This window comes from Hordeum vulgare, chromosome 5H, assembly GCF_904849725.1.
Source record: "Hordeum vulgare subsp. vulgare chromosome 5H, MorexV3_pseudomolecules_assembly, whole genome shotgun sequence".
Classification (NCBI taxonomy): domain Eukaryota; kingdom Viridiplantae; phylum Streptophyta; class Magnoliopsida; order Poales; family Poaceae; genus Hordeum; species Hordeum vulgare.
The window spans coordinates 490,993,140-491,020,047 of record NC_058522.1 but is presented as its reverse complement, the minus strand read 5'-3'; the positions used below and the strand labels follow the sequence as shown (position 1 = coordinate 491,020,047).

The 26,908-nt window shown below is 43.1% G+C and overlaps 4 protein-coding genes and 2 long non-coding RNA genes across 7 annotated transcripts; 3 read left to right on the top strand and 3 right to left on the bottom strand.

The window, feature by feature from the left end:
- The first annotated feature begins 1,548 nt into the window (after positions 1-1,548).
- On the top strand, positions 1,549-3,510 carry LOC123396553 (putative clathrin assembly protein At1g25240). The gene has a single exon (XM_045091460.1). The coding sequence runs from the start codon at positions 1,929-1,931 to the stop codon at positions 3,267-3,269; it is 1,341 nt and encodes a 446-aa protein (XP_044947395.1). The 5' UTR covers positions 1,549-1,928; the 3' UTR covers positions 3,270-3,510.
- Positions 3,511-7,255: 3,745 nt separating this feature from the next.
- Positions 7,256-9,540, bottom strand: LOC123399870. Its single transcript, XR_006610445.1, has 3 exons — positions 9,453-9,540; positions 8,333-8,600; positions 7,256-8,218 (listed from the first exon to the last, which is right to left on the bottom strand). It is a non-coding gene; the product is annotated as an uncharacterized LOC123399870 (long non-coding RNA).
- Positions 9,541-10,975: 1,435 nt separating this feature from the next.
- On the top strand, positions 10,976-15,787 carry LOC123399868 (protein FLOWERING LOCUS T-like). 2 transcript variants are annotated; one of them, XM_045094251.1, is made up of 5 exons: positions 10,976-11,181; positions 12,026-12,087; positions 13,475-13,515; positions 14,287-14,503; positions 15,377-15,787. In XM_045094251.1, exons 1-5 carry the CDS (start codon positions 10,984-10,986, stop codon positions 15,393-15,395), a joined length of 537 nt encoding a protein of 178 aa, XP_044950186.1. In that variant the 5' UTR covers positions 10,976-10,983; the 3' UTR covers positions 15,396-15,787. The 2 variants fall into 2 exon arrangements, 1 of the variants encoding a protein (XP_044950186.1); XR_006610443.1 differs by lacking the exon at positions 15,377-15,787 and having other exon boundaries at positions 11,095-12,323; positions 13,475-14,378.
- Positions 14,379-16,548, bottom strand: LOC123399869. The gene is made up of 3 exons (XR_006610444.1): positions 16,286-16,548; positions 14,662-14,776; positions 14,379-14,470 (listed from the first exon to the last, which is right to left on the bottom strand). It is a non-coding gene; the product is annotated as an uncharacterized LOC123399869 (long non-coding RNA).
- Positions 16,549-19,877: 3,329 nt separating this feature from the next.
- On the top strand, positions 19,878-23,304 carry LOC123399863 (solute carrier family 35 member F1-like). Its single transcript, XM_045094246.1, has 11 exons — positions 19,878-20,104; positions 20,411-20,505; positions 20,880-20,937; positions 21,068-21,265; positions 21,398-21,474; positions 21,560-21,642; positions 21,896-21,947; positions 22,404-22,472; positions 22,557-22,643; positions 22,795-22,859; positions 22,977-23,304. Exons 1-11 carry the CDS (start codon positions 19,984-19,986, stop codon positions 23,134-23,136), a joined length of 1,065 nt encoding a protein of 354 aa, XP_044950181.1. The 5' UTR covers positions 19,878-19,983; the 3' UTR covers positions 23,137-23,304.
- A 254-nt stretch (positions 23,305-23,558) lies between these two features.
- LOC123399864 (dolichol-phosphate mannose synthase subunit 3) lies at positions 23,559-25,383 on the bottom strand. The gene is made up of 4 exons (XM_045094247.1): positions 25,068-25,383; positions 24,478-24,598; positions 24,276-24,383; positions 23,559-23,891 (listed from the first exon to the last, which is right to left on the bottom strand). Exons 2-4 carry the CDS (start codon positions 24,577-24,579, stop codon positions 23,832-23,834), a joined length of 270 nt encoding a protein of 89 aa, XP_044950182.1. The 5' UTR covers positions 24,580-24,598; positions 25,068-25,383; the 3' UTR covers positions 23,559-23,831.
- Between the last annotated feature and the right edge of the window lie 1,525 nt (positions 25,384-26,908).

Here is a 26,908-nt window from a genome sequence, read left to right as displayed (position 1 = left end):
CGTAATATACCGGCATACGTGAGATGAGAACACGTTTGTTTGTTAAATTAGTGTGTGTAGTGCGTAGTAGGTAGCTAACCATGTGTGTCTGTCTGTGCCGAGCGAGTGCGACGGTGCCGTCCAAAACTTATTTTGGAAGCGGGCTAGCCCCCTTTCCATTGCATTACTTGCATTGCATGGCGGAATTACAGAGTACGTACCTTCGAAGCAGCAGCAACAAGAAAGGGAAAAGAAAAGCAGTACTCCCTCCATCCAGAATCCTATATACCTAATTTCGAAACCAAAAAATAAATAATCGTATATAGTACCTAAAGCAGTCGTCATCACATTTTTTTTCCTTATTTATGAATTATCATCACTCACTTATTCATCTCGAAATTCAAGCATGTCATCTCACTATACAACTTATTTATTTGAACACACCTCAACATGGAATCATGCATGGAAAAAACCTGCTACAACCCTCAACCATGTATGGAAAAATATTTTGCATTCAATTAATGTACTGATATTCAATAAATATATTATAACTATACATAATCAAATAGAATGAATCACGTGTATTTTAAATTTCTATTCTCATGTTATCAACCTAATTTTCATCAACTGGCCCATAGCAATGCATGAGGTATCCTCTAGTTTTGTGTAACATTATACTTTCTAGTTTTCAAGAGCCCACATTCAATTGAGGTCTCTAATTTAAATAGGGTCGGCCGATTTTGATCAGTTTAACAATTTTTTGAAGCTCTGTTATTCAATTCTTTTATACTATACACTATGTTTATAAATTATTAAGGCGTCCTAATTAATTAAGGTCTTCAATTTATAATTGGGTCACCTGATTTTTACCGGGTCAACAATTTCTCAAGGAATTCTCCCATTCAATTATTAAATTATCTATGTTTTCTAAAAAAAATCTCCATGTCTCCTAATTTTGAAGTTCTTTCATTCAGTTGACGTATTCAATTTTAGATTTGGTTACGATTTAGATCAGGTCAATAATTTGTCAAATCAATCAGCAACAACCGACCTATAAAAATATATCAATTCCATGCAACCTACCACCACCTAGAAAATAATGTCACCATGTTATAATGTATCATCAATATAATACATGCAACCACTGACACACAAGTTTTTTCACATAAATATACGTTGGTTAGCAGATAACACAAAACCAGACTATGAAAGGCCTATCAAAACAACACATTAAAAATAAAAAATAAAACACACTCCATCATCTCCTCTACCCGTAAAACTAAATTTTCCATCAGTTTTAAAATATAAAGGGTTATTAGTTTTTTGAAAAGTTAAATTTAACCAACTTCAGAGCAAAAAAAATACCGACGTCCACAATAAAAAGTATGTAAATTCATTTAATGATCAATCTAATTAAACCGATTTGATATTATGGATTTTAATATATTTCTCTATAAATACAATCAAACTTAAAAGGTTTGACTTTTCAAAAAAGAAATACATCTTATATCCTGAAACAGAGTGAGTATATTTTTAAGAAATCCAACAACGCCAACGGTGCAGTGCCCAACCCTTGTAGTATAATTAAGTTGGTATTACAATCCATCGCAAAAAATAAATAAATGATAAGACAATCAGAGTAGCTAGTTGCATTTTGGCATGTTGGCAATGAATCGCACCTTATTTCAGAAAAGAAAAAAAAAGGCAGCTTGGCTTGACTTGACTTGCAATTGAAAAACACAGCATGCATCCCGACTCACTCACTCCAGGATTAGAAAAAGATTCACCTGTCTGGCAGGCACATCGTCGGCCATTTCCCACCCTTCTTCCTCCGCGTTGCGTGCTTCCATCCCCATGCCATGATCCCACCACCGTAGTGCCCCACACGTCGTCCGTTGACGCAATGCCGCTCCCCCCTCCTCCTCCTCCTCCTTCTTCCTCCCCGCCGCATGCTCCACCGGCCCAGGATTGATCTGTCGACGCACATATCCGTGCATACACCCCGAGCTCCGTCCTGTCCTACGACCTACGTGCGCGCGTGCCTGATCGACCGCGCGATCGCTGCCCAGCCCAGGTTGGCTGGCGGGAGGGAGGGGCAACCGATCGCCGACGACCGTCGATATATCGGCCGAGCTCCAATGACGACCGCGCGGCAGTGGTGGAGGCGCGCGGCCGCGGCGGCCAAGGACAAGAAGAGCCTGTGCCTGACGCGCGCGGCGGGGGCGCTGCGGTCGCCGGCCCGGATCAGGGGCGGCGCGGCGGAGCTGGACGCGGCCGTGATCCGCGCCACCAGCCACGACGACCGGTTCGTCGATCGCGGGGCCGCGGCGCGGGTGCTGGACCTCGCGCGCGCGTCCTCGCCGTCGCCGCTCGTGTGGGCGCTGGCGCGCCGCGCGGGGCGGACGCGCTGCTGGGCCGTGGCGCTCAAGGCGCTCATGCTCGCGCACCGCCTGCTCCTCCTCGCGCAGCCCCGCGCCGGCGGCCGCGTGCCCTTCGACCTCGCCGACTTCCGGGACCGCTCCTCCGCCGGCTTCTCCGTCCTCGTGCGCGCCTACTTCCGCTTCCTCGACGCCCGCTCCCTCTTCGCCGCCGAGGAGAACGACGACGCCGGCGCAAACGGTGATGAGGACGAGGACGACGAGGAGACGCGCCTGCTGGACCGCCTGTCCAGGCGGCAGCACCTGCTCGACCTGCTCATGCAGATCCGGCCCTACGGGGACGGCATGGAGCGGCAGAGCCTCGTCCTCGACGCCATGGAATGCGCCGTCGTCGAGATCTTCGACGTGTACGGCCAGGTGCGCGCCGGCATCGCCGAGTACCTCGTCGCCGTCCTCGGGGGCTCGGCGGCGACCACGCCCACACCGAGGCCTCGGCCGGGAGAGACCGTGGCGACGGCGAGGCGGCGCAGGGCCATGCAGGGGGTGCGGGTGCTGCGGAAGGAATCGGAGCAGAGCGCACTGGTGTCGTCCTACTTCGAGCTCTGCCGCACCCTCGGCGTGCTGAGCGCCGCCGAGTTCCCGGCCGTGGAGCGCGTCCCGGACCACGACATCAGGGACCTCGAGATGCTCATCATGGCCCACGTCGACGACGGCGGCTGCAAGGTGGAGCAGGACAACGAAGCGAAGGCGCTTGTGGTCCCCGTGGACAACGCCGGCGTGGCGTCGACGACGGTGGCCACGAAAGAGTGGATGGTGTTCGACGACGATGCGGGTACCGGAGTTAGGCAAGGGCATTTCGGTGATTACGTCAACCCGTTCCTAACCAACTTGACGGAGTTTGACGAGACGTGACGGCGAGCGTCAACTTGTGAAAGAATGAGTTTTTGTAAATACTATTATTTTTTGAGAGGACGGATTATTCACATTTAAATTGATGGTTAGAAGCAAATTGAAAGCTAATTAAACTGTAGTGATTAAGACTACGAGGGCAAAAATGTTACTCCGGAAGCAAAATTTTGTTAATACATATGTGTTGGCTGCATTGTTAGATTGAGAAGAATATAAAGATGCAAGCATTCTCTAACTAATCATTGTTGGGAAAATCTATTCTCAGTTGCATTCCCCTGCCGCGGGCGTTCGAACCTGCCTGTCAAATTTTAATAATTCTATTTAATTAGTACTACTAGCATAGCATAGGAAATAATAGGGGATCCGGACACAACTTGTGCAATGTATTTGCCGCACTTTACATCATCTGTCTTTTACTACTTTGCTACAATGGTTTAACTTCTTGTTTTACTTTGTGTAAAAATTTCATTACTACTAGTAACATATTAGTATATGAGTAAGCAACGAGTATGCTTTTTTCATCAAATAATTTTGGTTTTAGAAAATCTCTACATGCACACCCAGTATTGTCCTAGTAAATTTTCCTGCAACAATAACCCATAAATGTGCAACAAAATCCTATTACAAATCTTTTAAGAATAAATGGTATAATTAAACTGGCAACCACTATAAGAGCACAACAAAACATTCTTAACAACTTACCAATACTAGTTGTTACCACACCTGAAAAGATTTATTCGACAACATGACAACTTAGTAGAGAAAAACATACAAGCGCAGCACAACACCATGACAGCTAGGTTTTCACATACCTCCGAGTCTCCGACAACATTATTTTGAAACAGTAAGTTGATAGAATTAAGCTGGCAAGCGTGAGAAAACATTGTGGTAAAAAAGACCAAATGAGCTCTAATATTATATGCTATATATAGGGTCATATAGTGGTCCATGAAGATTCAGCTCCCTTCACTCGAAGGCTAGGTGTGCATAATATAAATTGTGTCGAGATTTCAATTTGATAAATAAATTAACTAAGTTATTCTAAACATCTAGCATTTTCCACCACTTGACGTATTTTATTTAAATAACAAATGAAAAAAATCTTAATTATTTATGGTAATATATCACATAAGTACAAAATATACATATGACATAATATATGTCCTATCCATCTATTTTCTTCCTCATTTATGAACGATAATAAAGAAAAAAAATAACTCTATCTAGTGGATTAAATCATCCTTAGATTAGACATATATTGTGTTGTATAGATGTGTTAGTCGTCATTTGTGGTTGTTGTTAAGTAACTTGACGTAGTACTACTTATTGGTGTTTAGCATTGGTGCAATGTTATCCATTAAATTTGAAACTGGATGGTAGGAAATGATGACATGACACTCTCTTATGCATTTGCACTAACACTAACTATCTTGGTACACTAATAAATATCATGGCTGAAAATTCTAGATGCCATGAATCTAGATTTGGTGTATGTCAGTAGAATGTTTTAGACTATACAACTGCCTCACTCAGATGAAGTTGTACCAAATTATAAGATACTATTGGACCAAGTAGAAGAAACAGTGCTATGCTAATATGTTATGTTTCATTTTGTACCAACATTAAAAATTCCACCAAATTACTCCGCCTAGTTAAAACTCTATGTAAGGGGAGCGATAATGTGTTCTTTGTTGCACAACAGTCTATATGTGCATCTACGTGGGTGGTTTGCTTGCCCTTGGAAATTGCTTTTGGGGCTCGGCCTCCATGGCGGTCTTCAAATTTGAAATCCAAAATTTATGAAAATTTATATTTTTACATTTCAAAAAAATCTAAAAAATACAGAGATAAGTGAGGGTGTAACAGACATGTGTGTAAATTTTCAGAAAAAAATATGTCGAAATGAGGCATGTGCAGAAAAGACAAATCTAAGGCTTTTTAACACATGATACTATTCATCGTCTGAGGCCATGAATTTGTCTTTTTTTGTGCAGATCGTATTTCAAGGTATTTCATCCTAAAAATTTACACACATGCATATAATATCCTTCTTTACTTGCATATTTATTTTCAGATTTTTTTAAATCAAAAATATGGAATTTAAAATTTTCAAAATTTTCAAGCTTCATAAAGCTCGGCCTCCAAACGTCCGTTCTCGCTTGCCCGCCCCTTTGTTTCCTATTCTTGTTATATCTTTTTATCGCCCACCTACCACACTGGCTATGACACCGAGGACATGAGGGCTCAGGTTATTCACTTGGCGTAGGAGCCATTCCACCGCACCTGGTACATGGAGAAAAGTGTAGCATGACTGTGGGAGATGGTGCTAGCAAGGAGATTGTGGAGCCTTCGGGATTGAGCAAATAATAGTCGAAGGTGGCATAATGAGAAGGTACACTTAAATATTTGTATGAGCAGGGAGGATGCTGAATGGGAGATTTACGGTGTTGGTGTGGATAAAGGAGGATGCCGTTCTACGTGGAACTCTCTTTTTTTTTTTAAGTTGGAATGTGGAACTCATTCTTGAGGCCATTGTTGGAAAAGACACACCATGAGTTAGATTTGATCCTAACGATACATGCCGTCAAAAGATTAGTCGATATAATAAATTAAAAAAACAGTTAGACCGTACACCCTATAATCACTCATACACAAAACTACCTCTCTTAATCGCACAATTATTGTCTTATTTTCACCCGCATAGTTGTCATCTAGACCCCTTCACGTTTCAGATCTCATGCTATTCCGCATGCTCCATTCATACCCTACCATGTTACCCATTCCATTAGCGGAAATGCATTTCAGCTCCCGAAAGTATATGCTCGTGGGGCTAAAAAAAGTTTGAAATAAAAAAAATCAAGACAAAATTTATTTATATACTTAGTCACATCTAAATGCTACCTGCAAATTTTGAGGCAAAAAGGTTACACATTTTGGCTTGTGCAAAAAAAGCAAATTGAACACCAAAAGTTACCTCAATATATTCTTTTTTGCCGACGAAACACCCTGCTCCTTATCGTACGAAAATTGTCATGCATTTTTGCGACACTAATACAATCATCTACAAAAAAATCAGAATTTTTTAAAAACATTTAAAAACAATTGCATTACTGTTCATTCAAAAGCATATGCTTCCGAGAGCCAAAACACCACTCCCATTAGCCTCTTCTACCGGTGGTATATGCAAGTACTTCCTCCGTTCGGGAATACTTGTCATAAAAACGAATGTATGTAGATGTATTTTAGTTCTATATATATCTTTTTTATCCATTTGTGTGGCAAGTAATTTCAAACAAAGAGAGTACTACATAATAAGTGTAACCTGTGCCTCCTATTTTGGTTGTATGTGGTGGTTCATTATGTGCGACATATGTTCTTATAAAACGTGCATTTGATGTATATAGTTACTACCTTGAAAAACAGTCACTACCCAAGAAGGCAGATAGAACACTTATACAATTCTTTTAGCGAAGATAAAATTGATGCAAGCATACTCCCTCCGTCCCAAAATAAATATCACAACTTTATAGTAGCTCCAGTATAAAATTACATTAAGCTTAAGACACTTATTTTGAGACGGAAGGACTATAAGATAAAAGAATACTTTGAAAGCTTAGGCCCATTTGGAAAGCTGATAAGAAAAACCATAGAAAGGGAAATCAACTCACATATATAGTTGATACATTCCTCCATAATTATCTTTTTTAAGTCAGCTTATACTCCTTCCGTCCAGAACTACTTATCGCACAAATGTATAAAAATGGATGTATCTAGAATTAAAATACATCCAGATACATCCATTCTTATGACAAGTATTTTCAGACGGAAGGAGTACTTCACAGGGTAAATGCAAAAAAATGGACTATCTAGGGCATATGTGACCGACAAATCCTCAGGGCTCAGTCACTTCTGTGTACGCAATTGCAAGAAATACAAGTACGGAGCTAAAAATAAACAAGATTCCAAAACTGAAAAAGCAAACACAAAACTGATTGAAACGTCACAAAATATAAGGCACCTGCATTTTAGCAATTCTGATACATAAAAGAAACAACAATGGATACGCGTAAAATTTCAGGAACTAGGGCCCCGGAATTGGATTAAGATGGACACTAACAGTGTCCTGATTAGTACTTGTTCTCATCCCGTTCCTCGTTCAAACCCGTCAAAAAGACGAGTCCGTGTTTGAATCCCAACCATCTATGATGGCTCCAGATGAATATGCATGATTTTCACTCAAGAACAGTAGATGGTGCGAACCCCTTCACTCTGAGCCATTGGATCAATCCAATTAAATCTGATCAATCGTGAGGCTTGCCTCTTTACTTTGGTGAAAGATTAGTAACTATACAGCAGTGTAGATAAAAAGATCCCTTAATTGTTCTGACCAACCCATTCTTGCTGCTGCATGTTATCACACCCTTCTGTTCTTGACACTGGATGAATTGACCTGCGATTGCTAGAGAAACCAGTAAATCAATGCCAGAGATATAAGAAAAATCAACGGCAAACGTCAAACCTGTAAGCCCTTAGAAATGGAAAATCTAGCAGAGATTACATGGCCCCACAGGAGTCAGCATAAGCTGCTGCAACGATGTTATGTCACCGTCACCTAAGATATGATCGCCGTCATGGCAAGACCAGAACAACACAGAAAAAAGGAGGGGGGAGAACACAAAGGAGATAAGGGATTGGAGAGAATAACCATCACTTTTTGCTACTCGAGAAAGAAGAGGAGCAGCTTCACTTGCACCACTCTCATTTAGCCACTACTGGGCCTGCTTGTCATTCTCGTTATACATAAAAGAGTTCAATCCACACCGACCCAGTCTCTGGGCCCACCCATCAGCAAGCCGGCACCCCATTACCAACTACGGCACTGACTTACTCTGTTTTCCTGTTCCTGGCCCATTTTGCCAGTGCACCCTGCCATGCCGGTACTGTAGCCCATCCTGACAAACAATTGCAGAACGAGTATATATGCTGCAAGCTGTATCTGGAAATTTGTAGATGCAGGATTGCCAAATGATAAGACTGCACTCCACTAGAATAGATTCAGCTCTGACCTGGATTAGATGAACTTTAGCGCTGTTCCCAGCTGGTCCTAACAGTATAGAGGAATCATAGGTAGCGCCGCAGCGGAGAGGGTTGGCATGCATGGCGAGAGTACATCCACGGAAGTCAGGTGTAGGTAGTTTGCAGTGCGGGGAAATTCCTTGGTGCCTTTCCCTTGTGATTGTCATGCAAGAACTTTCAGCAATTTAAAGTTGATCTTCTGCCTTTCTGCTAGCAAGGTCCTGGTGGAGATGCCCATCTGATCTGCAAACACTGTACCTTTATTCCAACAAGATTGTGATATGTTAGTCTCATGTACGGTTCCCTGAGAAGGGAGTTATATTCCGCTACAAAAAGTTGGTTGTGGTCTCAACGTATATTAGCTGTCTCCAAAAAAATTCGTATCAGTACACGTGCAAACTAGTTATCCAAATGTCAACAACGGGTTCGTACCACGGGCAGAGCTCCCTTGATGCCAAAGGTATCCGTGGGCTGTGGCCCCCCTCCTTAGTCGAAAAATTTCTTTGGAAACACTAATTTATACTCCCTCCGTTCCACAATATAAGACGTTTTGTAAGCTAAAACAGCTTGCAAAAATGTCTTATATTTGTGGGACAGAGGGAGTACCAATTAAATAACAGAGATACTAGGTTGAGGGCCCTGTTCTTAGCCGGTTTCCCTCCATCTTCTTTCCTCGCGCTCTTGGTACTACATACAGTTATGTTTTCTGGAGAACTGATGGTACGCTTTTACCGCGTGCTCTCTTTAAGGCCAATTTTGTATTAAGGGATTTGGTAGGAATTTTGAAAATATAACTTGTATGTTGCAAAGCTCTTGTATACCAATAGGCCCAATGTTGTCTTGCAAGCATGCTGACTACCCCCTCCGTTCCTAAATATAAGTGCTTTTAGAGATTTCAATATGGACTACATATGGAGCAAAATGGTTGAATCTACTCTAAAATATGTCTATATACATCCATATGTAGACCATATTGCTCTAAAAAGACTTATATTTAGGAACGGAGGGAGTAGAAAAGGTGAAAGAAAAGCTTTGGTGCAGTACGGAGCACTTATTCCGAAGTTTATGCGAAATTAAAGGGTACAAAATGTAGCATCCAGCTGTCCTCACCTTTTATTCCCATCTGAAATTACAAAATCTGCATGGATTCTTCATCACGCTGATGATTGCCTGATATGGATGTTTATGTGGAGAGCCGAGACAGCTGGATGTAGTATTCTTGCAGGTACAGTTTGAATGCAAGTTCCAGGTGATAGCACCTATCTCCAAATGCACATCTGTTCATCAAGGATGAAATTTCTGCTCGCGGCCAGATTTCAAATGCTATGGGGAATCTGGAATATGGCTTTGATTCTGACAATATCAAAGACATTGATTCTGCAACTTGAACCAGGAGATGCTCATCCAGTACCTGTTTCTTCCGTCTGCTCATGTGCAGTGTGCACAAATAAAAAGGTAACCAAACATGAGCAGTGTGCACAAATAAAAAGTTAACCAAACATGAGCAGTGTGCACAAATAAAAAGGTAACCAAACATGAGCAGTGTGCACAAATAAAAAGTTAACCAAACATGAGCAGTGTGCACAAATAAAAAGGTAACCAAACATGAATACATGCGTAGATGACATCAGAATGGAAACAAACATGAATATATATTCCATTTTGCACGTTAGAAGAATTAGACATCCTCAAGAAGTCAAGCCGGCTACCTCATAATATCCAAGTATAGAAAGATTAAACTTATCTAATCTGGTTATACGATGTCATAGTCCCAAAAGGAAGTCCGAGTTTGCTGAAAGTAATCACAATAAGACACGTTGATATTCTCAAGAAAACAAGAACAGTCGCATCATGTTAATTCGTTGCCATGATTTAAGGTCTTGAGCATTATCTTGTGAAGCCTCTCTGACTGTTTTTATGGTCCATGTGAAGCCACAGTAGGTGACAGCTCTCTAGCATACAAAGTGGGATAATGCATGAACAAGGGTCTTGTATGATAGGACCTGCGAATAGTTTCCCACTCAAGGGTGAAGGGCAAAGTACTAGATACTACCATTGCCATCAAGAACAACGAAAATTGCTTATGACCTGTTTCTACCTCCCCAGGTTTCATACTCTTGCATTCTGATGTTGATCGAAATATTCTTTCTAAAGCTCAGTGCTCACCACTCAAACAAGAACATGAAATGACCTATTGCAAACCTTTGTCCTAGCCCAGGCAAGGCGTCATGCAGGGGAGGCTAATTCTTGGAGCTTTATGCATACCTCCAGATCTTTGGGGAATATATGCAGGAACAACTTACCATGTAGACCATTCACAAAGATCATGGCCGCAGATGCAACTAGGCCATCTGGAGACTGATAGGTGCTCAACATTTCCATGCAACAAAGAAGAACTATAAGGAAAATAACAATATTATACGAAAAGTTAGATTCCATTTGCTCATAGTGCACAATGGAATGTTGTGAACATAAAGTTGGATGCCTCACTCCTAATATAAATTTACGACGAACTACTCTGTTCTTCCACACAGAATTTTTTCAGCCAACCCTTCCACCATATTGAGCATTTCCCACCATCTAGTCGACCAAAGTGTCAGTAAAATCCTCTTGTGTAGCCTTCCGTTCAACAATAATACTTATGTCGCGGGGTAGGGACCCTTTGGCACTGAGCCAGGTAATTGGTGATGTGCTGGATCCTTTCGTAAAGTCAGCTACAATGAGGATTAATTATGGTGAGAAGGAGATTACAAATGGCACTGGGGTACGATCATCTGCTGTGCTCAATGCACCAAAGGTGGAGGTTGAAGGTCGTGACCGGACGAAGCTCTACACACTTGTAAGTGACACAATATATGTAGCTCTACATACGTGTAAGTAACACAATATCTTGTAGGATAATGATCAGTGTGGTTTACAAGTTTCTTGTGCATTGTGTTAGATAATATGAAACATGAACTTTGATCCAAACAAAGCTTTAAAAAGTTGATAACTCGTGCGAGAGGTGGTGTCTAGAATAATCAGCTAAAGTAATCATAGTGAGTGACACATACGCTGATCTATACAAGTTCCTTACTCAAAGCAACCTACATTTAGAAACCCTTATGCACAAGTCTGAATGATGTTTCACTAAAAGGATATCTAACTTCCACAGATATGTTCCATGGGTGATTTTTTATAATAGAAATACGAAAGAGATAGGCCACACAGAATATTATAGTGAGAACAAGAACATCAAACAGTAACCATTGGGAATGATTTAAGTACATTTATGGTACATGCTACTTTAGAATATATGTCTTCACCCCATGTTAGTATCTTGTTAGTACAGTGCTATACAAGAATATTGGACAGAATAAGCCCAAATCTGTGTCTTGAAGTTGGGAGTTTGAGGCTCTCTGATATTAAAGTTGGCATACATGCATGTTGCTATGAACATCATCTACATAACTGAGTAGACACAAAACCCCAGAAATTTAATCAGAATGGCCCTGGAATATCCCATATCCCGCCTGAACCCACTATATAAAAGTACATGAAAGAAGATACCTGACCACCCTGCGTCCCACTATTGCACTCTTCTTTTTGCTCTGTAGAGTTGTGCCTTGGCTCTTCTATAAGGTATGCAACTGCCTCTTTTGTCTTTATCTCAATGCTAAGATAGAAACATCCCCTCTTATAAGGTTATGGTGGATCCTGACGCGCCAAGTCCAAGCAAACCGGAATACAGGGAATATTTGCATTGGTGAGCATGTTATATTTATTACACGGTACTGCATAGTTTCTTCCTTAACCTCAATGATGACAAATTTCTTAAGAAACCTATGAGTGCTTCTTGCAACATTGTTTTTATGTTTATAGTTCGAGAACCCCTTACCTAGATAACCTGCAGGATTGGAATGCAGCCCTCTCGAAAAAGGAGGGGGGTGTTTCTTTTCCATCCATCAACAGCTGAAGAACTCTTGTTCTGTATGCTATTGGGTAAGAAAGTACAGTATTGCGGTAACCAAATTCTTTTCTAGCACAATAATTCCCTTAAGCTAAGTCTCTTTATTTAGATTGCCATTTTGATCAACATTCATTAGTTTTCCTGTTGATACTGTTTGGTAGCACGGATAAATAACCAAATATTGCAGCATAAATCTTAATAGTTTCTACAGTCTCCAAGAAGATGTTTTACCAACTTCTCATGGGTACTCTGCAAATTTGAGTATTAATTACTTGAAAACATAAAGTAGTAAAAATATTGCCCTCAATAAGGTTCCAGGATATCAGTCTGAAGTGCAACAACCATTGAACCCAATATGATGAGGGGACAAAAACATTAATTGAAGAAGGCATTAAATATGACATCAACATGAAAAGCATCAGGACATGCATGGATACAATCTCAATAGTACTGTTAGGGGAAATATAAGCAAAAAAAAGGCTGACAGAGACTATTCAACAGAAACAACTGGTAGAGCTAGGCACCTAATGCTTAAAGTTCACATGTATTGCTCATGCGACATTTATTCATGTTAAACTGAAAACTCTGTGCTAGGAATATCTAGAAGCAAACCACAGATAGCAGAAAAAATGAAGGAACTTGCTAATTATAAAATATAGAACAGTGGTCATTGTTAGAAACTTAGAATAGATATAAGTGCTGTGTATACCCCATTGTATAAGGGGTTCCCAGCATATTTCCCTCACATGTACCTCTATATATACAGCCCTTTGGCCTTCCAGTAATACAAGTCACTATTACTGCAGTCACATTTCCTGCAGGATAAACTTACGAGTAACTGATTGCATACCAAACACTGACATTTCCATAGGTTCCTCTGACCCAAAATGCTGCCTATTTGTGACACCAAGTTTTTTGTTTGGCTAATTGGTCAATTTTTTGTTAGCTACTTGCTATTAAAAAAAGTATCACCAAACTAAAAATACCATATAACTAATGAAATTAATCGGATCCATGTTTCTTCAACTTAAAACTCCTTAACAGACTTTCAATTAATCGTACATTTTTTCCTTAATTTGATATGATTTAGGCATAGGTTTATGTAGCTTATTTTATCATGTATGAGCAGTCCTGTTGCTGATCAAAGATCTAATGGTGATACCTTGTTGGTTATTTTGTGCAGGTTGGTGACAGACATCCCAGAGGCAACAGATGCACGTTTTGGTGGGTAACGCGGCTAACGCCTTACATAATCTCCGATAGTCGACCAATCATACATGACATATGTAGACCGCTGAACAATTTATCATATAGCACAATCAACAAAGTACTCAGATTATTTTGGTATCACCATCTTTCCTCAATTGTTCCACGCACCCAAAAAAAATGACATTCATTTACCAGGCTAGCAAATAGACACGCTTCTCTGCTATTCAACCAAGATTGCAAGCAGATTCTGAAATTTTAAACAGAATTTGAAATGTTTTTAGCAGAGTAAACAGAAGTTCCATAACATGCCACACAGTCCATGAGTTTACTAACTTTATAATCGCATTTAGTGGTAGGCAATCAAATGATTTATCTCCTTTTTCTATATGCTTGCTAATCGAAACATTTTGTCTGTAGATAGTCTATATTCAACTTCAATATTTCTATGTTTATGTCTGGATGCAATGGTGGATATGCATCACATGATATTGGCCTGTAGAGACCAACCGCACATATAGCTTAGAGGTTTGAGAAAAAGGTCAACAAATAAGGCATCACAGGGCATTGCCTATATTTACTGAATTTGCAGCGAGTGTGAAAGGAGCAGGCTCAGCAGTAATGACACTGAACTACAGGAAATATTTACGGCAAACTGATGAGGAGCTTGTCATCCAAAATAGTTAGAACAGTGGCAGTCCATATTGTGAAATGGTCAAATTTATTCTTCACCTTAAAAAAATGAGTTGTGCAAAGCAAGTCTAATATAGAATATACAAAATGTTTCAGGCAATGAAATAGTTCCCTATGAAGCTCCACGGCCACCAGCCGGTATTCATCGGCTTGTTTTTGTGCTATTCAAACAGGAAGCACGGCAGACAGTTTATGCACCAGGATGGAGGCAAAATTTTAACATCAGAGACTTCTCAGCATATTACAATCTTGGACCACCGGTTGCTGCATTATTCTTCAACTGCCAAAAGGAAAGTGGTGTTGGTGGCAGAAGGTAGGCACCGAGGAAAGTTCATGTTTTACTTAAAAGAGACATATGACATAGGCAGTGACAGAGTTATAGTGAAAAATGAGGGGCCGATAAGAATGAAGCTAAAATTTAACTTAGAATAAAAGCAAAAGAAAGCAAAAAACTAGGTGAAAGTAGGTTACCTGGGTAGAGTTTTGGGATCACAGAAATATATGTGCATAAATAAAGGCAATTCCTATATATATAATTATTGAAGGGAAAAACTGGAGTAGCCCTGGCCCCAACGTAGCTCCGAACCTGGAGATAGGCACAATATCACATATGAACCAGGGGAGGGGTGGGGATCTCTAGTTCAGTGAAAAATAAAATTCTTGACAACGTGGTTGAGAAGTACTAAACTTGGACACATAGTCAGCTCATTAGCATCTAATCTAAAGCAACCATGGGGTAACTTAGGTGATCTGGGAAACAGTTTCTGGAGATTACTGAAGTGTCAACATCAACACATATATTCAGGAAGGGGAAATTTTGGATCAGACAAATATGCATTTTTTCCATAAGATAGTGATTTCATAGATTTAATCAGGGTATTAACTCTTAATGTACGAAGTAATATTAATATTTTCATCCTTTTAACAATAAAGAATTTATTCTTACTAACTACTTTACAATACTTCCCTTCCAAGAAATAAGTGATATGGTAGAACGATACAAAGAAGGTTAGGGTGTTCTCCTCTCATCATATATACAAGAATGAGCCACATAGAAATTCAAAAACAGTGGCAACAAAGTAAAACCATCCTTGGTTAATATGGCAAAAAAAAAGTAGGCACGTTATTTTTAGGACAATAGCATTTCATTACCAGTTCTAAACAGATTCCTTTTCTGGATTAATAGGTTCCAAGGACCAGGCTGAGGGATGGATGCAGGAGGGCTCTAGAACAAGGCAGCGCCATTTTCAGAAACTACATAGTCCACCAAAGAAGGGCGGGCCTGGCGCAGTGGTAGAGTCTCTCGACTTGTGGCCTGGAGGTCCTACTTCGAAACAGCCTCCTTGCAGAATTGCTATACAAGGGTAAGGCTGTCTAGAAATTCCTTTCCCCAGACCCCACCTTGTGTGGGAGCTTTCAGCACTGGGTACACCCTTTTCCCCGGTCCACCAAAGCTTTTGAGTTTTGACAGCCCATATAACACTAGTGAACCATCCAGTAGTCCAGCAATTGATTCATATTATATGAAATAAAGTATTTTCAGAGTTTTCATACATCGCATCTCTAAATATATCAATAAAATTTATATTATGTTTTATGATGTTTTTTAACTGAGTTTATGATGTTCATGTTAGCAATTGTGAGTGTAAGTGTGATCAGCTGTCGTGGAGCTTAGTGCAGGGTCAAAGTAAATTAGAGTGAGATTGCTAAATGTATCTCTCGTTTGTACATTCTTTGCAATCCCATTAATACTGGCCCTCTCTGCCAACTGGAGAGAGCTATTCGGCGACCAACATGTTAGATTACTCCAGCCGCCGGGCAGTTGGTGTCTCGTTTCAGCAACTGCGCCGCACTGAGCGACGATATGTGACATTGCAAACAACGCCACAACTGCGTTCATGAGATTTAAACGTGAGCTGACGTACTAAATATTTCAAGGTGCGCAAGCCTGAACTCAAGCACGCGCCCATCTTCTGACACCGCAGCAATAATTCGAAATTATTACCAATACAAATACACCAACCACGCCTAGAACAGATAACCAGATAATCTCCCGGGAGGAACATCGATGAGGGAATCAGGACGGAGGCATTACCGGTCACGCGGTCCGGCGGTCCGACCGACCGAGACGAGCGCATTTCGAATTTTCAGCCGGTCGTCGGGCTCGCGGGGGAGGGGAGGGGAGGGGAAAGGCGAGCCGCAAGAGCTGAGTGGGTGAGTGGAGAGGACACTCGCCTCGCTCCGTCTCGCACTCCGCCGCCGCCTCCGCCGTGTCGGGGGAGGGGAGGGGAGACGGGGGAGAAACGACGACATGGACGCCGGCGGCGAGGTCTGGGGCAGGACTCAGGAGTGCTGGGAAGTGTGGGTCGGCCACTCGGCCCTAGCCTACAAAACTTAAAAAGGCCGGGTCAGGGCAGACCGAAAACCGCCCTGTGACTGTGAGTGAGACCGTGCCCTACTATGCCGGGCTGGAAGCCCGACTGGAAATTTTTATACCTAGAAACAAAATTGACATTGTTTTTCTTTTTTACATTGTTTGATATGAGGTTGCTTAGAGCATCTCTAGTGGCTTGTGTAAATTTGATAGTCTATATTTTCATATAGACAATGGTCTAATTTTTTTTTAATTTAGACAACCTTTGTTTTCCAGTGGATTGTCTAAATTTGATAGTCTATATTTTCAGCAATATAGATATAGAGAGGAGCAAATTCAGAGCCGGCGGCAAATACAGAACCAGCCGCCGCTCGGTTGCTCGCAGCACGCGCTGGCGCACGCTCGCTCGCGCTCACCGCCGCCACTCGCAGCCGCCGCTCGGTTGCTCGCCGCACACGCTGGCGCACACTCGCTCGCGCTCGCCGCCGTCGCCGCCGCTCGCGCTCTCCCATCACTCTCACTCTCTCTCTGGTCACTCTGCTCTCTACGAAATTGAAGAAACGGGAGCGGGAGGGAGCTCGGGGCAAACAGCTGTGGTTTGCTGGTCGTGGCTCGGTTGTCCAAATGTGGACAACCGGTAGCGATTTTAATGTATGTGTAAAATTTAGACTACCTCATACACCAGCCGTTGGAGACGTTTTTTTCACCTCTGGTAGTCTATATTTGGTTTAGACTACCACATACTCTAGCCACTAGAGATACTCTTACCACATACACAATTCTTCAAAAAAACAAAGATTGGAAGTTGAAAAGGAAGAACAATCTAGAAAAATAAAAGAAGAAGCTTTGCTGTAAGATAAATCGGTATCCCACCAAAGCACAAGCTTTCAAATGCAAGTATAGCTCTTTCACCACAAAATTGTTATTGTATTTAAGGTCCAAGACACTCTATCTTTACTCTAAGATAACTCCACCTCATCCACCAACCTATTTAGTACTCCCTGCATCCCAAAATAAATGACTCAAAAATGACTCACGGTTATTCGGTCTCCTCATACACAATTCTGCTAATTTCAAACTCACTCCAGTCTTTATTCTTAGCAGACCAGACAATGATAAATTTGTTAAAGGATATAACATACTAGCATAGTGTCGTGTTTTGAAGGTGAGGGTCATCGAACCGGGCCTCATCACCTTCAAACGTAGTCCAAGCTTAGTCAGCAAACTGGGCCTGCCCTCTGCCATGTCATCAAATCCACTACAAAACGACATCGGAGTTAAAAACGACTAGGATTACAGGGTATCGGGTTTAGACTTCGGGGATTTAAAGATGAGGGTCGTTTCTGACAAGCTCTACAACCTCAAGGTATAAACCAACTTCACTCCCGTTGGTGCGCTGGGACTCCTGGCCATGGGCCTTGTCGAACGGGTCCAACTTACACAATGTTGTAGTGGGATGAAGCGACGAGAAAGGCGAGGGGGTGCACCCCTAGTAGCCCATGCCCAATGTTGAGAACTTGAGATCTGCCTTGCTACAACACCCACGGTGGTGCAGTTCCACGGACCGGCCTCTCAACGACGCAACTCCCTCGATGATGTAGGACAACACCCGTGTACGTTGGCTTGCTTTGCCGAACCCGCATCAAAAGACCAGCACCGGAGGTCCAAGGGAGAGAGGCTGGTGAACGAGAGGCGAGGCCGGGCCGTATCGGCCAGCATCGTCATGAATGTCATCGTTGAATCACCATTTTTGCTAATCTGTAATCCGGCGGTTTCTTTCTTTTGGCGCCTTATGGGGATAAATCATGAATGTCTGTAGTGAAGCACCATTTGTAGTGTGGAAGTAGAATAAAAAATCACACGATCTAACATAAGTAAGTTGTAATGCATCAAAAATTCAAAACTTAATCTATCAAAACGTTCATACAATTCACAAGGAGAAACTCTAATTTGCATCTATGTTCTTTAGAGTAGAGCGAGAGCATGATCACAAAACATTTTGGGGCGATGTAATCAACAGTTGACCAAACATATACACGTATGTGATGACGTGCGTTGCCTGAGAGTCCCCTTCATGCACTTTTCATCCGAAAAAACACTGAAAATATAACGGATTGCAAAGTATCCATCATTAGCTGCTGACTTTTCCTGCTTTGACTTGGTAAGAACAATTTAAATAAAAACATATATAACGTAGTACACGTAAATGCAGTATTAAACAACTCAAGCAAAACAGAATGTCAACTTACGAATCACTTATTAGAGAGAGAAATGCACACATGTATGCAGAAGTAGAAGATATGGTTCCGAATTTTTGTCCAAAAAAACCACTAGCCGAATGTTATTGTTAAAAAAGACCACATGCGGTATGAAATGCGAGAAAAGACCCCTATTTTTCGTGGCGGCAGGCGCGCCAAGTGACGCGTGGCACCTGCCGCCACGGACCGAGGCGGCTATGCCCCGCCGCCACCCGGCCAGGCGGCCAGCCGGGCAGGTGGCACCTGCCGCCACCACTCCAGGCGGCAGGCTGCCCAGGCCGTGCACTGCTCGCACATGCATGCAACAAAGGCTGGCTGGCCATGCCACGGCCATGAACAGCCATGCATGCTGCCATGCACAGCATCCCGCCGGCCGCCTGGGGTGCTGGCGGCAGGTGCCACCTGCCCGGCCGGCCGCCTCGCCGGGTGGCGGCGGGGCCCAGCCGCCTCGGCCCGTGGCGGCAGGTGCCACGCGTCACCTGGCGCGCCTGCCGCCACGAAAAATAGGGGTCTTTTCTCGCATTTCATATCGCATGTGGTCTTTTTTGACAATAACATTCGGCTAGTGGTCTTTTTTGACAAAAATTCTATGGTTCCTTCTCTTGATACTCAGACCGTAAATGAAACAAATAAAATAGCACCTCGTGACGCCATGGCAGATAGCAATGGGTCTACCATGTACGGTAGGACATAATCTCGTCTGGGTGCAGGGAAAAGATAATACTTATCGTAGTACAACTCTAAACGCAACTAGAACTGAGAATGTCAGCAATGCCTCGCAAAAGAGTGTCATTTTGTTGATATTTTCTATAAAAAAAAGGATTAGAATGAGTGACTATCAAAATTTTGTGTTGTCCGGTCGTAAGATGATCGGCAAGAACTGTGCCGGAAAGAGCTTTTTATCCGTGGGAACAAAACCAAAAAAAAAAAAAAACGGCGGCTTTGTGCCACAGGCAGCGCATCGGGCCCACGAGACAGAGGCGCTAACCAAGTCGTCCGTGTTGCATACATATATGTCCAACAACCAATAGCAAGCAGCTTTGTTGTTTAAGCCATCAGCAGATCAGCTTTGCTATACGACACGAGTGGGCGGACGGCGACGTTGGCGAAGAAGACGAGAGCAGGGGCAGGCGCGCGCATACAGCTAGCTAGCCGCCGGCAATGGCGCTGCCGGCGCCGAGGTGGCTCCGTCGGGAGGTGCTCGTGGGCCTCGCGCTCGGGCAGTTCGTCTCGCTGCTCATCACCTCCACCGGCTTCTCCTCCTCCGAGCTCGCCCGCCGAGGTGCGTACGACGGGCGCCGCCGTCTACTCCCCTGTCCCTCCTCCGCAATGCTATTTTTGCCTGGTCCAGTGTATGAATTTTCTTGGTATTTCAAGTTAATTAGGACCTGGAGTAGTTTGACAGGGAATTACCTCCGTTACCTACTGAATTCTGCTACTACTGCTCTGAAGGAAAGTCTGAACAAAAGGAAAAAAAAAATAGTATTGGTTTTGTTCTCTCCTGGCTCCTTCCGAGCAGAAATGGAAGATGGTTAAAAATAACTACGAGCTGAGGCTTGCAGTGTTATGATCATTGTCTGCTTTTCAGGCGTCAATGCGCCGACGTCGCAGTCCCTGCTGAATTACATCCTCCTCGCGCTTGTCTATGGAGGGATTATGATCTACAAACGGCAGCTTCTGACGGTACGTACGTCTGAGTGCCGTCTTTTATATTAACTGTCCAAAAAAAAGAGAAGTGAAAAACAGCCAGAGTTTGCTATACCCAGCTCTTATGCTGTGGTAAAATGAAATCTCCAAACATCCTAGTGGATTTCCCTTATTTTGTTTTTGCGTGTGCGATGCGCGTTTAGTGCATCTTATCCCCCCCTGCTGCTCAGGACAGGGATAGCTATGCCTATTCTGATTCTGCTGCTCTTCACAACTTGTTCATGCTGTTCCTTCATCACCAAGCTGTCCATGTGGCGAGACGCAACGACGCAACAAAAATCGTGAATGTTCCTATCAGCAGAACCCACCCTGAGAACCAACATTTTCTCCCCCCGTTCTGTTTTCTGCAGGTGAAATGGTACTACTACTTGATCCTCAGCATCGTCGACGTGGAGGCTAACTACATCGGTACGACCAGCCGACACAGCCACCGCTACCGAGATGAATGATACTATTTCAGTTCATGTAGTTTTTCATCACAATGGGTAGTCAAGACGCTGAAATTGGCTTTGCTCTTTTAACCGTTCGTTCATAAAAGTGGTGAAGGCTTACCAGTACACGTCCCTGACGAGCGTGATGCTCCTGGACTGCTGGGCGATCCCCTGCGTCATCTTCCTCACCTGGATCTTCCTCAAGACGAAGTACGGCCTGAGGAAGCTGTTTGGCGTCGGGATTTGCGTGGCCGGCGTCGTGCTGGTGGTGTTCTCCGACGTTCACGCCTCCGAACGTAAATCAAGTACGAGAATTAGTATCATAATATGGGAGTCCCCAGTCCTCACACAACTATCACAATTGAGGGGGTGGTACCTTACAACTCCAACTCATGTAAATAGTTCTAACATTATATGATCTTGGAATGCCCCTGCAGAAGGACCCAGCCCCTTGAAAGGCGATATGCTTGTCATCGCCGGGGCCACGCTTTACGCTGTCAGCAATGTCACCGAGGTATCAGCAAAACCTCATCTGTCGACACGAGTGTACGTATATGGGTGAAAAATATACTAAAGGTTTTGTTTCTACAAAATATCAGGAATATATTGTCAAGAAAAGCAGCAGGATTGAGGTGATGGCGATGCTAGGTATTTTTGGAGCAATTATAAGTGGCATACAGATGTATCCTTTGGCTTATCGCAATCATGAACTGTAGTTCCTTCGGTGGTGCTTCAACTTAATTTGACAGATAAGAGAAGCAAACTCTATTTTGTTAGCAGTCAAGGCACATCGAACTACATATATCCATGTGAGGACTGAGGAAGTAGTGAAACCGGAAAGTTTTCATCTATAAACCTTACTATTTCGCTGAACCTTATCCTTATGTTACCTTTAATGTTCATATGGAAATTGGAATTCCTTGACATTACAACAGAAGCATACTTGAGCGGGAAGAACTTAGATCAACGGAATGGAATGCCAGCGCAGTGAGTCTCCTGACCTTTAGTCATTCCGATTCAGGGTCATTAAACTGAACCAACTACAGTTATAGGCGATCATAGTTTTTTAGGGACAGTTATAGTTTCTTTATCTGAACTTAAAATTCTACTCCCTCTTTACCTAATAATTGTAGTCGAGAAAAACTAGTCTAGTTCTCCCCAACTACAATTATTTAAGTATAGAGGGAGTAACTAATAGTAGAGCATAAAGCAAGTGAATTATGAACATGTTGGAATGCTGTTGGGCCATACAAAACCTTCCAAATCTTATCAGAGGTTAAATGTTAAGCATCTGCCATCCAACTGAAACTTTGCAATATCCAAACTTTCAGTGGATGCCAGCAAATTTCAAGGCATGGCAGCATGCTATTAGACATTCACCACGGCAATAAATATTAATCACAATTATATAGTTTTTTACACTGGCCTTCTGTATCCTTTCAGGTGCTCCCTTTTATTGGATTTGCACTAGCAATGTTCCTATTCTACTCCACAGTGCCTATTATCCTGAAGGTAGATCACTATCCTCTTGTGGTCAAGTTCATGGCTGTCCTGAAATATTTTTGTAGAATTCAGTTCATATTCGATCCGTTTCAGATATGCGGAGCAACCATGCTTAACCTATCACTACTGACCTCCGACATGTGGGCAGTTCTAATCCGTATCTTCGCTTATCATGAGAAGGTTTGTGCACATTAATCTTATCCTGGTACAGTTTTTTTTTTTTTTTTTTGCCCCGGTTCCTGCTGAAATTGAATTCTTTACTGTGAAATTCATAAGTTTGAAACAAGGCTCTAACTGAACTGACGGGAGCAAAAAAATTGGGCATCTGCAGGTCGATTGGATGTACTTTGTTGCTTTTGCCGGCACTGCAATTGGCCTCATCATCTACTCATACAAGTACTGTATTCTTCAGTTGCTGTTGCCTCTAAAAAAATCATGATAACTACTACCTGCATCTACTCTGATGATAGTGCCACAATCTCACAACTGACCACTGAGAACTATTGCAAGCAGGGGTTCCAGGGAGGCTGCCGAGGACACGGCGCAGGTCACAGGCACAACGGACGAGGAGGCCGCAATAGAGAACCACATGGCAGAGCAAGTTCCCGGTGCCGGAGAAGATGATGGACCGGACTCAAACAAGTCCCCGTCAGAAGCAGCTATATCAAGGTAGCAGGCAACTGTCTACTGCCAACATGGCATGTGACTGAACATGTATAAATAGGATTATGAGTTGACACAGATTCACTGCACAGGGTGTATACTGCTGGTTCATTCTACAATTGTTTTGTAAACATGGAGCAATAACGGTATTGGTAAAGGTTTAATGATCTTTTGCTAACTATGAGGAGTTCAGAACTTTGTCGAATTTGAATAACTCAAGAAATCTTTCCAGATTTAGCAAATGAAAGAAATCTGAACTGGATACAAAATTTCACATAATGAGACTGAACCATGAAAGGAACTCGCAATTCGAGCCACCACCATTCACCAAAGATGATACTACAACGACAACAAAGCCTTTAGCCCCAAACAAGTTGGGGTAGCCTAATCACCAAAGATGATACTGCACAAAAAAAAATGATACACATCCAGTGATGAAAACCAGATTGTAAAATAGCAGACATGTCTTGAACACTGATGGACTTGTTAACAAACCATTAATTAGTTGTTCTCACACTGTTCTCGTGACATAACTAGTATCGTGACAAGCCATCCACTGAACTAAAAAATCTACAATTGTAACATGCCACTCATAAAAACTGCGTTAGTAACAAATATCTAGACATGGTGAAATGCCATATTTTTTCTATATGGTATCCAGGAAGCTTCAAACTGGTCACGAAACATAAATCGTCGGTATTGACCTCAATCAGAGCTCACATCAACACCTCTTTTTGATAGGAATTCCTTTGCCTCCACAATATCCTGCATAGTTGGTCGAGCTCAAATAATTACAAATGGGAAGAACCCAAACATGTAATGTACAGAAAACTTAAAAATTTCAAAATCAGGTGGCTTGGTTTTATTTGTAGTGACCATTATGAAAATTCATACAATGATACGCATGAGGTACAAATAAACTTATGAAGTTTTCAGACTTTCTCTTCTTTCCTTTGTGCAGAATACCTTGAATCTCGTTATGCCAGCAGAAAGCCAAGAGAAAAGAATGTATAATAGACGATGCACAAGTGTGAAACTAAAACAAAAAATAACAAAGGATGCAAGTTCTAGAGATTATTGGTTTTCAAAATGGAAATAAGACTGCATAGACAAAAAGGAAAATTAGGCTGCAAGGACTACGTCAGCTACCTGCTGTAGTAACACTGCTTCTTGAGGGCAGGTTGGGAAGAACATGAGCCCATATCCAACCATAAAAAGGCCGTAGCATCCAAGCGCCACTACCAAGTAGATGGGAAGCTACAACAACAGAAGGCACAAGCAAACATCTTAATCAAAAGGAGCCTATCTTCTTCATGCCATCAGAATTGAAAAAAAAATCGATGACACTCACCAACCAAGTATAACTGCGAGGTACGGTTGAGGTTTCAAGGAGCGCAACCCAGACAGCGGAGATTGCCGCCAGGACCGCGATGATCTTGAATATGTGCTTCATCTAAAAATGCAACCCTCGCCTGCCATCAATCAGAAGAACGAATGAGAACTACGGCAGCCAGTTTCCATCCTGATTTCCTAGAGCGGACAGTAGGCCGTCAGGTAAACTGTTTAAGCATCTACTGTACTTAGTATCTTATATTTTGGCAACTGGCCGAACTGAGACAACTGAGACACAGACTTGTGATACTGGTACATGACAGCTTCTAAGACATGGTTAATTGATTTGGGAACTAATTACATTGGATTATATACATAATAAAAAAAACTATGCGATGTATCTATCTAGCAGAAATTGAATACTGTAGATGATAAGATTGTGAACACAGGCATGAAGACAGTTATTGATAAGCTGCCCACTAGAATTGGATCGAGAGCAATTGGGCACCAACGATACTCCCTAACTGCAACTAGATGCTACACCAGACGGATCTGGCCAAGTTAACCAAAGGATCCAAGAAGAAACGGGGATGAAGGGAGATCGCTTACCGGGCGGAAACCTGTGGACTGTAGTGGTGTTGACGGTGAGGAGGCAGATCTCGTCGACCTTGGGTGGAAGACGGCGAGCCGCGGGGAGGAGTCGAGGTCGAGGCGTTGGTCGGAGGGGCGAGATAGCTGGCTGAGCTGTCCCGCGCTGGATCCGCGCGTCGTTGCACTGGCCGCGCGCTCCGCTGGTGTGCCCCCGCCGCCGGCGAGCGATGCGCAGAGGTGGTTGTCGGGGACGGGGCGACGGCGGCGAGGCTTTCTTGGTCTCTGCTCGCTGCAGGCCGAGCCACGTATGCGGCTTAGACGGGCTCGAGACTCGACCACGGGCTCTGACCGCTGCGGACGTTCGGTTTAGGCCCAGCAGGAAAGAAATTAAAAAAAATCAAAAAAAGCAGGAAAAAAAACTTATTTAGTTCGGGCAGGAAAAGTCCTAAATTCAGCCGCCATTGGGTCGTGGACCAATCGGCGGGACCGCATGGCCGCCCCCGCCGCCTTCCTCGGGGTCCGCGAGGGCAACACCATCCCGAGCTCCGTCCTACTCGACCTCTTTGGTCGCATCGGTCCAGCCCGCAACGCCACCACCGTCACGTCCACGACGAGCACCGGCCATCCCATCGCGATGAGAGTGGCTGGACGTACCGAGCAGGCTTTTAGGCCCGCTTGTCGACCGATCAGGACTGTTTCGGACCGTTAGGAAAACTGGCCGGTCCGAGCTCGGAATTTCGGCCCAAAAATTAACGGGTCTGCTCTGGTCTTAGCTCGGTTAAGTCGACAAGACCGAACGAACCCGGTTGTTTCTTAAGCACGAATGAACTCACGCGATGGATTCTTGACCGAAGAGAGTTATCTCCACGATTTACTTCACGTTATTGGAGAGACAGTTATCTCGATGATTTACTTTGTAGGAATATGAATCTTATGAGAAAAGATTGCATTTTATCGGCTGATCACGCGCGCTCATCTGCCGGCTCCATGGCCGTTCGATAATGTGTTGATCACACAGTCGACAACGTCCCGCGTTCGTCGAAGTCGCTTTCGTTTTATCTGCAGACCACATATAGTTTCAGTACAGTTTTTCCTGCAACTCACCTGTTGTTTCAGGATAGTTTGCCGAAGCCGCTTTCGTTTTTCCTGCAGCTCACCTATTGTTTCAGTACAGTTTCCTGCAACTCACCTGTTGTTTCAGGATAGTTTGCCGAAGCCGCTTTCGTTTTTCCTGCAGCTCACCTATTGTTTCAGTACAGTTTCCTGCAACTCACCTGTTGTTTCAGGATAGTTTGCCGAAGCCGCTTTCGTTTTTCCTGCAGCTCACCTATTGTTTCAGTACAGTTTCCTGCAACTCACCTGTTGTTTCAGGATAGTTTGCCGAAGCCGCTTTCGTTTTTCCTGCAGCTCACCTATTGTTTCAGTACAGTTTCCTGCAACTCACCTGTTGTTTCAGGATAGTTTGCCGAAGCCGCTTTCGTTTTTCCTGCAGCTCACCTATTGTTTCAGTACAGTTTCCTGCAACTCACCTGTTGTTTCAGCATAGTTTGCCGAAGCCGCTTTCGTTTTTCCTGCAGCTCACCTATTGTTTCAGGACAGTTTCCTGCAACTCACCCGTTGTTTCAGGATAGTTTGCCGAAGCCGCTTTCGTTTTTCCTGCAACTCACCTATTGTTTCAGGACAGTTTCCTGCAACTCACCTGTTGTTTCAGAATAGTTTGCCGAAGCCGCTTCCGTTTTTCTTGCAGCTCACCTATTGTTTCAGGACAGTTTCCTGCAACTCTCCTAGCCATGTCGTTGTTTCCCTCTCGTAGCACCGTTCGCCGCCAAGCCCGAGCTCCGGTCATGGCCATGGCCGCT

Excerpts from the sequence above, each read along its gene's own strand:
- LOC123399864 (XM_045094247.1), bottom strand. The coding sequence starts at position 24,579 with ATGAAGCACATATTCAAGATCATCGCGGTCCTGGCGGCAATCTCCGCT. Across the intron at positions 24,384-24,477 it reads CTCGCAGTTATACTTGGTTG|CTTCCCATCTACTTGGTAGT; the intron begins GTGAGTGTCATC and ends CTGTTGTTGTAG. Across the intron at positions 23,892-24,275 it reads AAGCAGTGTTACTACAGCAG|GATATTGTGGAGGCAAAGGA; the intron begins GTAGCTGACGTA and ends CCAACTATGCAG.
- LOC123399863 (XM_045094246.1), top strand. The coding sequence starts at position 19,984 with ATGGCGCTGCCGGCGCCGAGGTGGCTCCGTCGGGAGGTGCTCGTGGGC. Across the intron at positions 20,506-20,879 it reads ACAAACGGCAGCTTCTGACG|GTGAAATGGTACTACTACTT; the intron begins GTACGTACGTCT and ends TGTTTTCTGCAG. Across the intron at positions 21,475-21,559 it reads CTGTCAGCAATGTCACCGAG|GAATATATTGTCAAGAAAAG; the intron begins GTATCAGCAAAA and ends ACAAAATATCAG.
- LOC123399868 (XM_045094251.1), top strand. The coding sequence starts at position 10,984 with ATGTCGCGGGGTAGGGACCCTTTGGCACTGAGCCAGGTAATTGGTGAT. Across the intron at positions 11,182-12,025 it reads GGACGAAGCTCTACACACTT|GTTATGGTGGATCCTGACGC; the intron begins GTAAGTGACACA and ends CCCTCTTATAAG. Across the intron at positions 12,088-13,474 it reads TACAGGGAATATTTGCATTG|GTTGGTGACAGACATCCCAG; the intron begins GTGAGCATGTTA and ends TATTTTGTGCAG.
- LOC123396553 (XM_045091460.1), top strand. The coding sequence starts at position 1,929 with ATGCTCCACCGGCCCAGGATTGATCTGTCGACGCACATATCCGTGCAT.